The following is a 15,137-nucleotide window of genomic DNA, read 5'->3' as shown; positions in this document are numbered from 1 at the left end:
CATCACATGCATTATCATATCCTAGCTCAGATTTTAAGTACAAGTCTTCTTTGCTTAAATTGGATTTTCCTATCAACCAAAATAATCTCCAGGCTAGCATAACAGTAGAAAGTTATAATGTCTGCTTTGTTTCATTATATTAGAAACACTTTGGAGCTCAAAATGTCCTACACTTTGATCAATAGTGCACTGAAATTTACTAACTCTGTAGCTCTTCTCTGAGGCACAATTTAAAAGAACAAATGCTAGGGAAAAAAATACTAATGAATAATAATTGGAGGTTTAATAAAAGGATGTGTTGAGATAGACCCCTCAAGTCAAGGCCAAGTTGTTTATCAGATAACCTTTGAATAAGCTAGAGTTAGTCAGATTTTCTGTCATTAGACAGTCTTTTCTAGGAAGAGAAAGAAGTAGTAATGGTATGCATCAGTCAGTCTAATGACACTTGATTTTCCAGAAATCCCCTTAAGGAATTTTTCCAGTGCTTGGAGGGAGCCTGTAGCCAGGTTCTGTCTGGTATATTAAGCACTTACACTAGTGGGTCGCTTTCCGATAATTTGGCAGGGCACACAGCTGCATTAGCAAAAACCTGAAATATTAATGGAAATATTAACCTTGTCAGATTATGAATTGAGTTGAAATTTATCATGTGTGCTATAATATTGGGCTTTTTTTTCTGCAGAGTATAGCATTTTGTAAGGGAAAAAAAAGATAAATTTAAAAGTATATTGATTTACAGATTTCAGTACAGGCTTTTAGTTGAGGCTCACCCTCTTGCCCAATGCTGTCATCACCAAGAGGACATGTGCAGACCCCAAAGCAAGGACCCCATTCATGAGCTCTAATCAGACGTTCTGCCTTCCCCTGGCAGTGCTAGAACAGCATGGTAGTAAGGGCGCCTCATGTTCTTTCATTTGTCTGGTTGGCTGTTACTAAAATCTCAATTCCAGTCTAAATTCACGCGGATTCTTGAACACTAAAAAAAGAAAAAAGAAAATTTTGGCTTACACACACACACACACACACACACACACACACATCTTGTATTTTTGAAACTACCTATAAAAAGCCAGTCATCCATCTACATTTGAGTCTAAAATAAAGATCATAATTTACATTTGGTCATTAAATGAACCTATGGGCCTGAAAGAGAATTACTATATTGGATTCTTTTTTTGTTCATGGACTCGGTCCTTCAAGAAAGGCTAACTTTGGGATTTAGCCTATTCTTATTAGAGAATATATGAGGAGGAGAGAAGGGAAAGATCTCAGTTAGATTTACCCCCAAGCAGATCCTAAGACAAGGATCTGGGTGGAGTAATTTAGTTGGAAGGTGGTTCCAAATAGCAGAGTGAGGGAGTTGATCAGGGAGGGAGGTAAGTAAGCTATTGGAAGGAACCACTGGTGGCATCCAGGGCTCAGTCTTGCTGGAGACCCTCAGTGGGAAGTGGGAAGTGGCGTGCATGCTCAGATCTTCCTGCGGAGGGATGTGGGTGCAGGAGCTGGGGTACTTATCCATCAGTTACTCCCTCATTGGTTGAGACCCATGAAACTGTAAGGAATAAGCTGCAGGGAGCTTCCAAGAAAGGCAGAGGGAACATGAACAGGACAGCACCAGCCACAGGAAGCCTGACTAGAAGTGAGTGTAAACAGTGGGAAAGGCTACTGATTGTTTTAGATCCTACAGAAGACTGCACAGAATCCGCGCACACACCCAGGTAATCATCGTAAGATAATAGAGCAGAACGCTATAAATTGAGGATTATGGCCTGGTGAATTTTATTTTTTCATGGCCCTTGACTCATCCATCACCACCAGAAAGAATACAAACTTGGTTTTAATCAAATTAAGCCAATAACCAGACCTCTCTGTAGACACACAGATTCCACTGGGATTTCTAAAAAGATAGCCTAGGTCCAGATTTATAATCTGTTACGTTGTACGTGCTAACATTCCTTATTACTGTTTCAGAAGTTCACAAATTCATAGTTCATGTCTACTTGCTTTGATGATGACAGAGATTTGATGGCATCTCAGAGCACTATGCCTCCCTTGGCTCCCATCCAGGGTTGTTCTATTCACGTCTGAGAATATGAGCAGATAGGCCCCCTGATTATTGTTGATGGCAATTTCACACATTCCTCACTAGATTTCCCCTATTTGTTGAAACAGATTGTTAACATAATGACTCCTTTATAACATTTTGGTCTTATACCCAACTATCCAATACATCAATCAATAAACAGAAATTCTTCTGTTTATTATTATATTATTTATTATTTATATTTATTACTATATTATTTATATTTATATTTATTATATTTTTATATTTATTATATTTATTATATTATCCCCCATATTTAATAAATATTAAATATATATTTATATTTACTATACTTATTATATTATCCCACACAGTGTTCCTTAGTATGTATAGTGTGCTCAAACCCTGTGGAAATGGGTTTAAGTAAATGTTGCCTTAGTGGAACTCAGTCCCAAACTTTAAGGGACAAAGTCTATCTATCTTAAATACTTCCTTGGATATATCATGTGTTTTATGACTTTTAGACTTCTCAAATGTCTAACCATCCTATTGGACACAAAGGCCAGCACATGGAAGAATTCAAGATAAGAAGCAAATTTGTGTATTTGGGGGATGGGTAGCAAAAGATGAGTAAATGATGAGTCTTGATATCAAGATTTCAAAAGGGCTTGTCATTTATTTAAAACATAAATCCCTTAAATAAAATCTTCTAAAAAAGGCGTGGGCGCCTGGGTGGCGCAGTCGTTAAGCGTCTGCCTTCGGCTCAGGTCATGATCCCGGGGTCCTGGGATCAAGCCCCGCATTGGAATCCCTGCTCTGCGGGAAGCCTGCTTTTCTCCCTCTCCCACTCCCCCTGGTTGTGTTCCCTCTCTCGCTGTGCCTCTCTCTGTCAGATAAATAAATAAAATCTTTTTTAAAAAACCCATAAGTCCCATTGTCTTTCCACATGGGTTCTTAGATCGGAGAGAGAACTGACTTGTGTCGCCACCAAGCCATCAAACAAATAAACCAAACTCAATTTGTGCCTAACAAGGACACAGACTTTTTTTCAAGTTTTAAAATTTGAACGTGTATTTTCATGTCATTAGTGGTTTCTTGGTATTCTGAATTCCAGATGGGTCCATTTTTCTGGGGCTACCTGTTTCTTTACTAAACCCAAATATTACTTGATTTTTTTATTCCATTATTGAATTCAGTATTTTCCATCCTCCTGGTGTTGCTTATCCTAGCCCCTGGCTGCCTGCTGAGATGTCTCACACAGTCAGGCGTATTTTCTACTCTTTGAGCGTTTTGCTTAAGTCCAAAATTTGAACGCACCTCCTCACTTTAAACTAACATGATGCTGCTATATTGTGAGAGATCATTAGTGAAAGTTGGGGAATAACAGAAGGGAATTTGAGCTTAGGATCAGAATAAAATCAGAATGTAATTTCAAGTGGTTACCAATGTCCGCCAGCCATTTCCCAACATGGGGGAAATTGGAATGTGTTCTTTCTCCGTAGGTGCAGCCTGTTGATGTGAAACTGGGGTCTCTCCTCCCTCTGCATGAGTCTTTCACTCTTTCCCTCCATTCCCTGGGCCCATAACCACAGTGTGATTGTCTTCCAGAGAGGAAAACCCAAAGTAATCACTACCTTTATTTTGCAGAATAGTCAAGTTTTCCTTTGTCTGAACATCACTAGTGTAGATTGTGCCTAGGCCTGGTATTTGTGATCAAGAAGGTCATTAATATGACTTTAAAACCTGAGCACTGTCTACCCAGGTCCCCGGGTCCCCGCCCTGGTCACCACTGACAGTGAACAGAAACTTTGAAATTAGATTTGTCTTCGATGCATCCCAGATAAAATGCATAGTAGGTCACTCATTCATTCAACAAATAACTGTAGAGCAACTATTCTTTTCCAGGAATTCCTCCAGGAGTTGAACAATAAAGCAATGCACAAGGCCCCCCCTTTATTTCCTTTTATATCACCAGTTTCTGTGAGTGAGAGGAACCACATTTGAAGATGTGTGTCCAATGTCCATAGCAAAAACTATTTACTCCTCTCAAAAAAAAATTCTAGAAAATATGTGGACTTGTCCATTCTTTCCCTGAAGACTGAAATATCTACAAAGTCTATTTTATATTAATTTAGCTACACCAGCTTTCTTTTCATTAAGGTTTTCATAATTTATCTTTTTTTGGTATCTTATTTTCCGTATTTCTGTATTCTTATATTTAAGATGTGCTTATTGTGAGTAGAGTTACATTTTGCCTTTTTTAAAATCCAATCTGACAGTATTAGTCAAGTAATTGGAGTATTTAGTTCATTTACATTTAATGTAATATCTGGTATAATAGGCCAATAGTAGCCATTTTCTAACTTATTCTCTGCTTGTTTCACCTGTTTTAAGTTTTCTTTGACTCTTCATTATGACTATTTTGGGTTAATAAGAATTCCTATCTCAGTTTTGCTAGTCATATATCCTTCCGTTCTTCGTTGCTAACGTAGAAATTATATCCATCCTTGACTTACTGCATTCTACTATAAATTGCTACCTTTGCCACTTCCCATGTAATCCTAGGGCCTCAGAACATTTTAACTCCATTTACGCTCACTTCATTTTTTGTGTTAATGCCATTGTAGGTTTAATTTCTGTTATATTTTAGATCACCCAGGACACTATCCTCGTGATTTTGTACAAATTAATATTAATTTATATTTACTCAGATGTATATGTGGACATTTAACTTATTAAATACTTTTGGTTTTTCCATTTTTTAATTTTAATTAAATGGAAACTTCAAGGGGAATTTAACAAAAGTAAGAACATAATTATTAAATAAAAAGTGTCTTCTTAATCTCTTAAGTACCAATAAAATTCCCTTTGTCATACCAGTATCAGCACTTGTGTTATGACAACTGTTAGCACCTGGCCATCTACCCAAATGCCTCTTTGCAAAGAGGTTGGTGATAGTACTAATCAAATAGGGGTGTTGTTTTGACTCATTTGTTTCACATGAAAAGCAGGTGCTCCTGGACTATTAGTTTCCCTCCTCTCTTCCCACATCTCGGGCATGTGGCTTCCTTCAAACACCAGCCAGTTCCTCCAGCTTCATCTGATGGCAAGTGTACTGTGTGTGGGCTCCCTGATGGATCATGGACAACATGATATCAGGGATGTTGACTCACTCTTCTTTGCATCTACCATTAGTGCTTATCATGGGGCCTGGCATTTAATGGGCAATGATGGATGTTTTCTGAATGCGTGAATAAATTAATGAATGATGGAACAAATGACCAGCACTCAGTTATGCCAGTTCCTGGTGAAACACTCTACCGTGCACTGAGATCCCCCGCATAGGTACCCACTCGGTTCTCCTATTAGCTTTGTACCTGTTTCTTTCCCCTGGAGCAGGCTGGGGAGGGGCTGTAGTGAGGGTCTTCGCATCTTCATCAGGATGCCCTCCAGGCCTTCCCTCTGCTCCCTCGGTGGATGTTCCCCGCAGCCACCAAAATGATGTGCCCTGAGGGTTAGCCCAAAGGGATACCAGCCCTGTTAAACCTGGGAGCAAAGACCAGCTTCCCTCCCCCTGTATTCTCTTATCACTTTGTCCGCATAAATGAATGGATGAATGAATGAATGAATGAATGAGAAGGAAAGAAAAAAGAGACAGAAAATGTGGAAGACAGAGAAAATAGTTCAACAAATGTTTTTTAATCAACACTGAATATCAGTTGCTCAATGCACAATACCTAAAGAATATGGTGTTTTCTATAATAAGTTAATGTTTTTTAAAGATTTATTTATTTGAGAGAGAGAGAGCATGAGCAGGAGGGGCAGAGCGAGAGGGAGAGAGAATCTCAAGGAGACTCTGTGCTGAGCACAGAGCCCACCGTGGGGCTCGATCTCGCAACCCTGAGATCACAACCCGAAACCAAGAATCAGGTGCTTAGCCAACTGAGCCACCCAGGCACTGCTACAATAAATTAATGTTTAAAATAACTAAAGATGAGTACAAAGTTTCAAAGATTGCCCTTCTTTGATACTTTTTCTCAAAAAAAAAAAATATTGCAAATGTCACTCTAACTAAAATAAGCATATATTAAAATAACTGTAATGTTACATGCTACTGTTTGCTGTATTTAAAGACCAAAAATACAAGAAAAGCTCATAATTTATCATTTCCTTGTGTTCCACCTGTAGTCTCTTATACGTGACATTTTATAGATGCTATTCCTGACTGTCTTTGTAATAGATTAGAATCACTAAAGGGGATTTGGGTGGTCATCACAGAGGAAATGAAATATTTGACTATCTTACTTAGGATGTGCAGAATATTTGTTGACTTTCTGAAATGCAATAAAGCTTGTACTTTATCTCCCAAATGAACAGGCAGGCGAAAATGAGTGTTTTCTATCTTTGACTGACCATAGGTTTCTGGCATTTTTATATCATTTCTGCTTTACTGCTTTAAAATCAGAGTAGGTAAATAGTATCCGTGGAGGAAATATCTTTGCTTACCTTTATTCTCCACTCTGAAGAACACATACTTAGAACTCCATAAATAATAAATAATATAACACACGCTGACCTTAGAAAGTTTGAATTTTTTTTCAACATGTCCTTCTACACTCCATATTTTAACTTGTTGGAAGAGTCCTCGACTTGGACCCTCTGCAGATCCGTGATGCTTTCAGAGATGACTTGGGTGTTACCGTAATGATTTGAAATGTCTTGGTCTTCCACACCCTGTTTCAGGAGCGGCTTCTGCTCTCCCTGCTGCCGGCTCACATAGCCATGGAAATGAAAGCCGAGATCATCCAGAGGCTGCAGGGCCCCAAAGCCGGCCAAATGGAAAACACAAACAACTTTCACAACCTGTATGTCAAGCGACACACCAACGTGAGGTACGCTGCTCTGTTCTTGTTCCTCAGCAAGTCCGGCGAGCGGCTCGCCAGCCTAGGGCCATATGTAACTGGGAGCTCACATCTCACAAAATCCTGTCTCCTCTGAAACTGTGAATGGAGTCCCCACTCCACCCCACCTCCTGCTGTCTCTCATGGCCTTCACCGGAAGACAAGGAAGTAGAATCTTCACTTTACTGGATTCTGTTGTCCGTCATGGCCCTGCTTTGTATGGCTGACCTTCCGTCACAAAGGAGAGAGAGGTGGTTAGTGGGGTCCATTCTCTGGGAACACCGTGGTCAGGTTTCGTGGCATCCCCGGAGCCCAGGACCCCTCGGCTCTGTGGTAAGACTGAAGGTAGGGCCACTGGGCTCTTGATACAAGACCTGATTCCTCAGGAGGGACTTGGCAGGGCCAGGGCCTCAGTGAACAGAGCACTTCCTGTCCATCAGGAATGATGGGTTTCTGGGGTGTGGCCAGCCAGTGACCAATATCACAGGGGACTGATGTGCACCTTAATTAATTAATAGTGCAAGTTCCTGCTTCCCAAGTCTGTCAAAGTCCCATCTGCTTCCCAGGGATTGATTCCATTCCTGGAATCACAGGAAGTGGGAAACTAACATGTTATCAGCATGAGATTGAGATCCAGAAGGAGAACCATGTGGGGTGTCTTTCTCCCCTAGCTCTCCTCCAGAGAGGGGCTGTGCAGGCCCTCACTTCAGCATGGGAGGCATTTCCTCCCATGCTGCCCGTCTCCCAGCTGCAGCAGAACACGGCCCCTGCAGACCCAGGTGTCTGGTCCCTCACCGTTCTCCAAGACAACCCAAGCTTCATACCACTTCTTTCGGGTTTTTTTCTTACATCCATTCAACTAGATTGCAGTAGTGCTTTTTATTCTTGCCAGGTTCTCTCGATAAATACCTCATGCATCTGACCTCATTCATTCCACCTTGATATTATTGCCCACCCGGTTCAATAGTTCAGGAACAACAACCACAAATATAACTACAATTTGCTGAGCATTGACTACTTGGCCTTTTGCTCTCAAGCTCGGATCCTTTCCAGTGCATGATCCTAGCTTCCAGTCTGGTTGCTGCAAGTCAAGGATTTTTGAAGTTTATTAATAAGAAACAAATTTGACTCCATTTTGCCACTACAGTTTAACTGCAGTTTAACTACCTTGCTAAGATACATCTCATTTTGACCCCAGATTTTAGGAAAGGTGTGTAGAGCTAGTGATAAACATGGCCCAAGCACGCACGGAGCTAAATGTATCATGACAAATGCAAATTGGGAAAGCAATAATAGAAAAAACTATATCAGTGAGAACTAAGGAAGGAGTGGATAAATGAAGAATCAGGGGTAAAATAAAAAAATTAAGTCCCTACTATTTTGAGGGATTAAAAAAAATAAATGTATTTCAAGAAAATTCGCACCTGCTAAGGAGTAAAATGATTTAAAACATTGGCGTGCCTTCAGGTTTTTAAGCGTTTCACCTGAAGAATTAAAGAAGAAACATTCTCATGGTATCCTACAAGGTGTATTATACTAGAAAATGCCCGTTCCAGCCTTAGCTGTCTGAAAATCAGCAATATCCCTCCTATCTGAGGGAAGAGTTTTAAGTCACAAATGTAGTATTTTACACATGTAAAGATAAATGCAGCCATATCTGAACAGGGTCCCCGAGTATCTTTGACTTTCTGTGAAATAATCCAGGAACAAAGAGCCTGATGAAAATGGCCGATGGTACCACAAACCCCAGGCAGGTGATGAAGGCTCCCCGTGCTGTGTGTATTAGCTACCAATTTCTAAGTAACAAAGGGCCCCAAAACCTAGTGGCTTCAGACAACAGTAAACATCATCTCACAGTTTCTGTCACAATTTGAGAGCAGCTTCACCCGGTGGTTCTGGCTTACCGTCTTTGATGTGGATTCAGGCCTGGTGTCGGGGGCACTGCTGGGGGACCTGCCTCCAAGGCGGCTCCTCACGTGGTTTACAGGACTCCCTACTGTTGGCTGGAGGCCTCAGGTCAGCATCACTGAGCCTGCTCACAGGTGACTTGAGTGACCTCACAACAAGGAAGCCTGCTTCCCCAGAGCGAGGGATCCAAGACAGAGCCTGGGGCAAGCTGCAGTTCTTTTATGATCTAGGCTTGCAAATTCATTGCTGTAATTCCTGCAGCAACCTCTTGGTGACACAGATCAGCCCCACCCAGTGGAGTGTGGATGATAGAAGAGAGTAAGTTCCAGGAGGTTTGGGTCTCTCTGGCGCCATCTTGGAAGCTGACTACCACACTGTCAAGGCAAAGGATAGGAGAAGCAACTTCAAGCGCCTTCCGAGATCGTCTAGAATATATTTGCAGTGTCGAATTAAATTTAAATTCACACAGTATAGTTAGGACTCTAAAGTAACTTAAATACCTAAACTTAAAAATGTAAAAGCATATGTAAATTGCATGGTATACCAATTATTTTTATAAGAAATAGGAAAACATGACTTTTTCATCCTGGACAGGCTAAGCAGAAGCAAAGAAGCAGACATGGTAAATGGATATTGCGGAGAGTGCAGTCAATACCTGAGGGGTTTGGGGGGAGTTTTTTGGATGAGAGTTATTAGGTTTGTAGACAGTAAAGATCTGTTAACTTTTAGTTCAGCTTTGGCCATTCATTCAAAAAAATGTTTATTCTCTGTTAATAACATATCCTAGCTCTTTACTCTCTGAGGATGATAATAATGTGAATAATCATTAGGAGGAGAGGAATTTCTAGATGGAAAGGTAGCAGCTATCAGCTGCTTTCCCAATCTTCAGCATCTTCCTCTGAATCCTGCCACTGGGGCTGAAGCATTCACAAACGCATCCCGTCTTTGAAAATAACCACAGGTCCCGGAATTCAATGCCACCATCCAATTCTGAAACCTGCCCTTTCTCCCTTTCATAGCCAAGATTCTAGAAAGGTTGTTCCTCACGATCTGACTAGTCTTCCCTGTTTTCTCTCCCTCCTCAAATCCTCACTTTCTGCCACCCACCTCCACCATGTCGCAGAACTCATGCTTGCTCAGCTCGCCAACTGCCTTGCTCCCAGATCTGTGTATGACTAAGCCTCTGCATCCTTACCTCTCACAGCTCAGTATGGTTGGCCAGTTGACCTTGCTGTCCTGCTTAAAGAATTCTCCCTCACTGTAGACTCCATGACATCATACTCCTTTTCTCCTCTTACCATGTCCTGGCCATTTTCCCTTCCCTAAATCTAGCCTCTCTGTAAAGGAGTGTTTTCAGAGCTCTCTCCTAGCTCCTCTCTGTTCTCTCCACTTCTCATTCAGGATTTTAGTTACCATCTGTGTGAAGCTAAGGTGCAGAACTCAGCCGGGGCACCGGGGGGGCTCAGTCAGTTGAGCGTCTAACTCTTGATTTCAGCTCAGGTCGTGATCTCATGGGTCATGGGATCGAGCCTCTCATTAGGCTCCATGCTGGGTGTGGAGTCCACTTGAGATTCTCTCTCTCCCTCTCCCCCATGTCCACTCACCCTCTCTTTCTCTGTCAAATAAATAAATAAATCTTCAAAAAAAAAAAAAAAAAGGAGGAAAACTCAACCATAGCTTTCCATTCTCACTCACCTAATGTATATCTTCTGCTTGGATGCTCCACTTATACCACCATCAAACTCAACACAACCAGAGTTGAACTGGCCATCTTCCCCTACAAGCTTGTTTTGATTTGTTCAGAGCTAGGTTTGAGCCCCCTTATCAACCAGAAACTGGGTCTTCCTTGACGCCTCCCTCTCCTAGACACACTGCCCACCATATCCGATGTTCATCCAACATACCTGGTTCATCCTTCTTACATTTCTCCCATATCTGTCTAGTTCTCTATTGCACCTGACAATACTGTCCACAAGGCTCTGGATGAAAGGGCTATGATTCTAACTGACATGCCTACTCCAGGTTGCTGGGGCCCGAATGATCTAGGTCGGGTACCTGAATGATCCCACAGAGTACCCTGCTTCCTCTCCTATAACCCTTTGCACATTGCATCACAATTACCTGTTTACATTTTGAATCTCCTGGCTGCCAAGTAACTTTCGGACCATTGTAAGACATTTACAGCCAGCCTATCTGTGGGCGCCTTCACCCACTACAAGATTGGACCACCGGAAGCATGGTGGAGGTTGTCAACAAGTGGGTTCAACGTCCATTCGCACATTCTCCCTCCCAATTCTGCCTTGGATCAGACACTCTCTCTGAGCTTTTTCATCTTGGACCAGGCTCAGCTTCTGTGATCCTTGCTGCTACAGGGTGCTCTGGGGGAAATAGGGAAGGTTTGATGGCACCATCTGAACAGAATGGAGAGTGCGGAAGCCCCTGCAGCCCTGATTTTCTTGGACCAGAGAGTTTTCCCCCAGCTTTTGTCATCGGCAGAGGACCAAGTCTTTCCTCCAAGGTGAAGCCACAAGCCTTGTGCTTGGCACAGTGAACGGGGTACGGCCAACAGCAGAAAGCCAACTGTTTTCTGCCTAAGATCAGGCAGGCCAGTGCCACATTACTTTTTTTATTGTGGCAAAATATACCTAACATAACACAGTTTTAACCATTTTTAATTGTCCAGCACGGTGGCGTCAAGCACCTTCCCATTGTTCTGCAACTATCACCACCATCCATCCCCAGAACTTTCTCTTCATCCCAGACTGGGAGCTCAGTACCCATTCAGCAGCAGCTTCCTTCCCCCACTTCCGCCTCTGGCACCCACCCTCCTAGTTCCTGTCTCTAGGGTTTGACTACTCTAGGGATCCCATGTAAGTGGAACCATACAGTATTTGTCCTCTTATGTCTGGCTTATTTCACTCAGCATCATGTCTTCAGGGTTCATCCATATTGTATCATGTATCAGAATTCTATTTCTTTTATTTTTTTAATTATTTTTATTAACATATAATGTATTTCTTGTTTCCGGTGAATTCCATTTCTTTTAAAGATTGAATAATATTTCATTGTAGTTATATACCCTATTTCTTTATCTGTCTATCCCTTAGTGGACATTTGGGTTGTTTCTACCTTTTGATTATTGTGAATAATGGTGCCATGGACATGGGTGTACAAATACCGGTTTGAGTCCCTGCCTCCAGTTCTTTGGGATGTATTCCCAGCAGGGGACTTGGCGGGCCATCCGGTCATCCTGTTTCATCTGTTGAAGAACCACCATACCGTTTCCTAGAGTGGCTGCACCGTTTTCCATTCGCACCTGCAATGCGCAAGTGTTCCAATTTCTTCACACCCTTGACAACACCTGTTACTTCCTATTTTTTTGATAATGGCCATCCAAAGGGGTATGAAGTGGCAGTCAGTTTTGTTTCAGGGTATATCTTAAACCATATTATCTGAATCTCCAGCTGCTGGCAGGAATTTCAGGCATCTTTGTGAGGCCTTTATACAAATCAGAAGCATGTTGTTGTATGGAAAAGTGATAATGCACATCCTGGTGCTGTGTTTCTCTATGCTGGCCCTTGAAGGTTAATGAAACACAGATACGGCTCAGAGAAACCTGACGTCCATCCCACTAGCACGTACGTCCCATGGAGGGAAGCTTTTCCAGACTTGTCACCAGCTAACCGCCCCCCCACACACACGCGCGCGCTTATTATCACTGTGATTGGACATTGCTAGTGTCCTTCCTTATTTGTTTAATGCATACCCCCACCTACACTCCAAGCTTGAGGGAGATGCACCATGTCTGCTTCATCCTGGCAAAGAGTAAGTCATTCAGAACCTTTTGTTAAGTACTCTTTCTTTTAAGAAGATTGTTATTCTTTCTTCGAATCAGTAAAAATAGAATTTGCTTTTATTATTTGGCTGCCAGTACTTTAGGAATTCTTATAATGTAAATGCATGTAACAGTGCAGACAGAAGCATAGTCCATTGATATCTGAGTTATGCCAGCATAGTGAACTCTCAGGACAAATAACCACATCAGCCAGGGAGGGAGGGACGGACTGGCCATGAGGGAATAAAGGCGATCAGTTAAAATGGACTAGAATGGACAGAGTGCATCATGTGGTTTTTTCTTCTCCCATTTTAATTATAAAAACTCAGCATCACACAAAGAACATTTTTAATGGGAAAGTTTAGCAAAATGTTTATGTATTTCCTACCCAGGGGATGACATTTTTCTTGTAAAATACTAATATAAATGTAAAAAATGATAGACTCTTTTAAGGGAAAAAAGTATCATTACTTCTTAACAAATATGAGCTTGCAAACGCTCCTCCCTTGTCCACACAGTATCCTGTATGCTGACATTGTTGGCTTCACCCGGCTGGCCAGTGACTGCTCTCCAGGAGAATTGGTCCACATGCTGAACGAGCTCTTTGGAAAGTTTGACCAAATTGCAAAGGTGAGCAGTAGTGAGTCCCTTCTACTTTGAGGATTTATAAAATCGTGGCTTACTTTTTCTCCCGTCCCTTATCAAGTCTTTGTTTTTTCATAGAGCACCATTTAGGGCTGGTGTTGATAGATTTGTAGGGTTTATGTGCCATTGGGCTCTGATGAGCCTCATTTCTCAGGGTTGAGACATGTTGCAGCATATAATTAGCACAGGTTTGCATCTATTTTTAACAGTCCTGCTTATAGAGAGCTCAGCGCACATATGGTAAATACACTCAAGATGGTGAGTTTAAGATGCACATCCTTCTGCACAGTGCTGTTCTAAGTTCCTCTTTTTAGGCATTTCTGTGTCAGGAGTTGGAAACATGATTGCCTGTCATCCAGTAGCAACTATTCATGTGTTCAGCACCCTGGGAGAACCCCTGAAGTAGGATGCATGTTTCCCACCCTAGCCTTTTACTAACTCTCGTCTCATTGACACCCATTGACCCTTTTGCCTCTGGGAGAGAAACGTAAGTTCCGTATTGGCCGTTCCTACGCTCATGGAGAGGAAATGGTGACAGGCAATCTAAAACCATACTAGAACTTGCATATTTACTGGAACCATGAGGATTGCTGGTGGGAACAGTGATAAAAATTATTTCCTCCCTTGCCAGCCCTTTACTTCCACCTCATAAAGCATTACCAGTCAGCCTCATTCTTTCTCTGAATTATTTCCAACAAAAAATACTTCATTATGCTTAAAATGAATTATTTATATATGGAAGAGAGAGTTGGTTCCAAATTTAGTTCCCTGCAAGATTCATCTCACTTTTAAACCATACAGAACATTCCAGGCAAGCCTCTTAGGAATAAATGATGTTCACAGGGTCACTCCTGGGTCAGGCTCCCCCGGAGGTGCCTTCTGCTGCCTGCCTGACCGGGATGGATCTCATTGGAGATTTTTTAAAAAGCAGTTAGAGTATAGCACTGCTTTCTTCTTTTTACCGAACCAAAGGAAGAGGTTGAGTGTTTTAGGTGCTCATTTTTAGAAAAAGATGATTTAAACTTAAATAATGTCTTAAAAGTTTGAATTAAGAAAAGGTCATTTTTGTCACATTAGGAGGAAACATCCCAATCATGGCGGGTGACAGCATAGCTCCAGTATTAACGTGGCATTCTCCCTCTGTGCAAGCCTCAGTGTCTGAATCTCCCCTTTTCATGAAGACACCAGTCATATTGGATTGGTGACCCACCCTCCTCCTGCATGACCTCATCTTAACTAATTATATCTGCAATGAGGTCAAGTTCATACTGGTGTTAGGCACGCCAGGTGTTAGGACTTCAATATATGAGTTTGGGGAAGACAAAATCCATTGCTCATAACAGAAATACTTAGTGTTTGATGGTTTGAAAAAAGGAATGTCCAGGCAGTATCATATTATAGCCTAGGATGGCTTGGTCCATCCATTGCTGGTCACAGAGGGAGCATGTTTTGGGAACTAGTTTATGCCTCAGGTTTAAATAACAGGGAGGTGGACAGCATCATAAGCCAACAGATAACTCAGCCAATTGAGTAAATTCTACATAAAGCACATAACCAAGCTCAGGAACTCAAAATCATTCACTTATTTTTTAATCTTTTAAACCAGTTTATTGAGGTATAATTTGACATATGAAAAACTGTACATATTTAATATATAAAATGTAATGAGCTTGAGGATAAGCATACACCTGGGAAACCATCACCACACTCTGTGCCATACACATATCCACCACATACAGGTGTCCTCTTGCCCCTCTTTATTATTGATGATGATGATGATGATGATGATGATGATGATGATGTG

The 15,137-nt window shown here is 41.6% G+C and overlaps 1 protein-coding gene across 1 annotated transcript in view; it reads left to right on the top strand.

The window, feature by feature from the left end:
* ADCY2 (adenylate cyclase 2) overlaps window positions 1-15,137 on the top strand; it is a 401,408-nt gene that overhangs the window by 266,200 nt on the left and 120,071 nt on the right. Inside the window, exons 5-6 of the mRNA XM_027607059.2 lie at window positions 6,788-6,936; window positions 13,207-13,318. Coding sequence (XP_027462860.1) covers window positions 6,788-6,936; window positions 13,207-13,318 — 261 coding nt within the window. The remainder of the gene's footprint in view (window positions 1-6,787; window positions 6,937-13,206; window positions 13,319-15,137) is intronic.

Source organism: Zalophus californianus, chromosome 5 (genome assembly GCF_009762305.2).
Source record: "Zalophus californianus isolate mZalCal1 chromosome 5, mZalCal1.pri.v2, whole genome shotgun sequence".
NCBI lineage: Eukaryota > Metazoa > Chordata > Mammalia > Carnivora > Otariidae > Zalophus > Zalophus californianus.
Note: the sequence above shows the minus strand (reverse complement) of the source record. Positions and strands in the feature narration are given on the sequence as shown.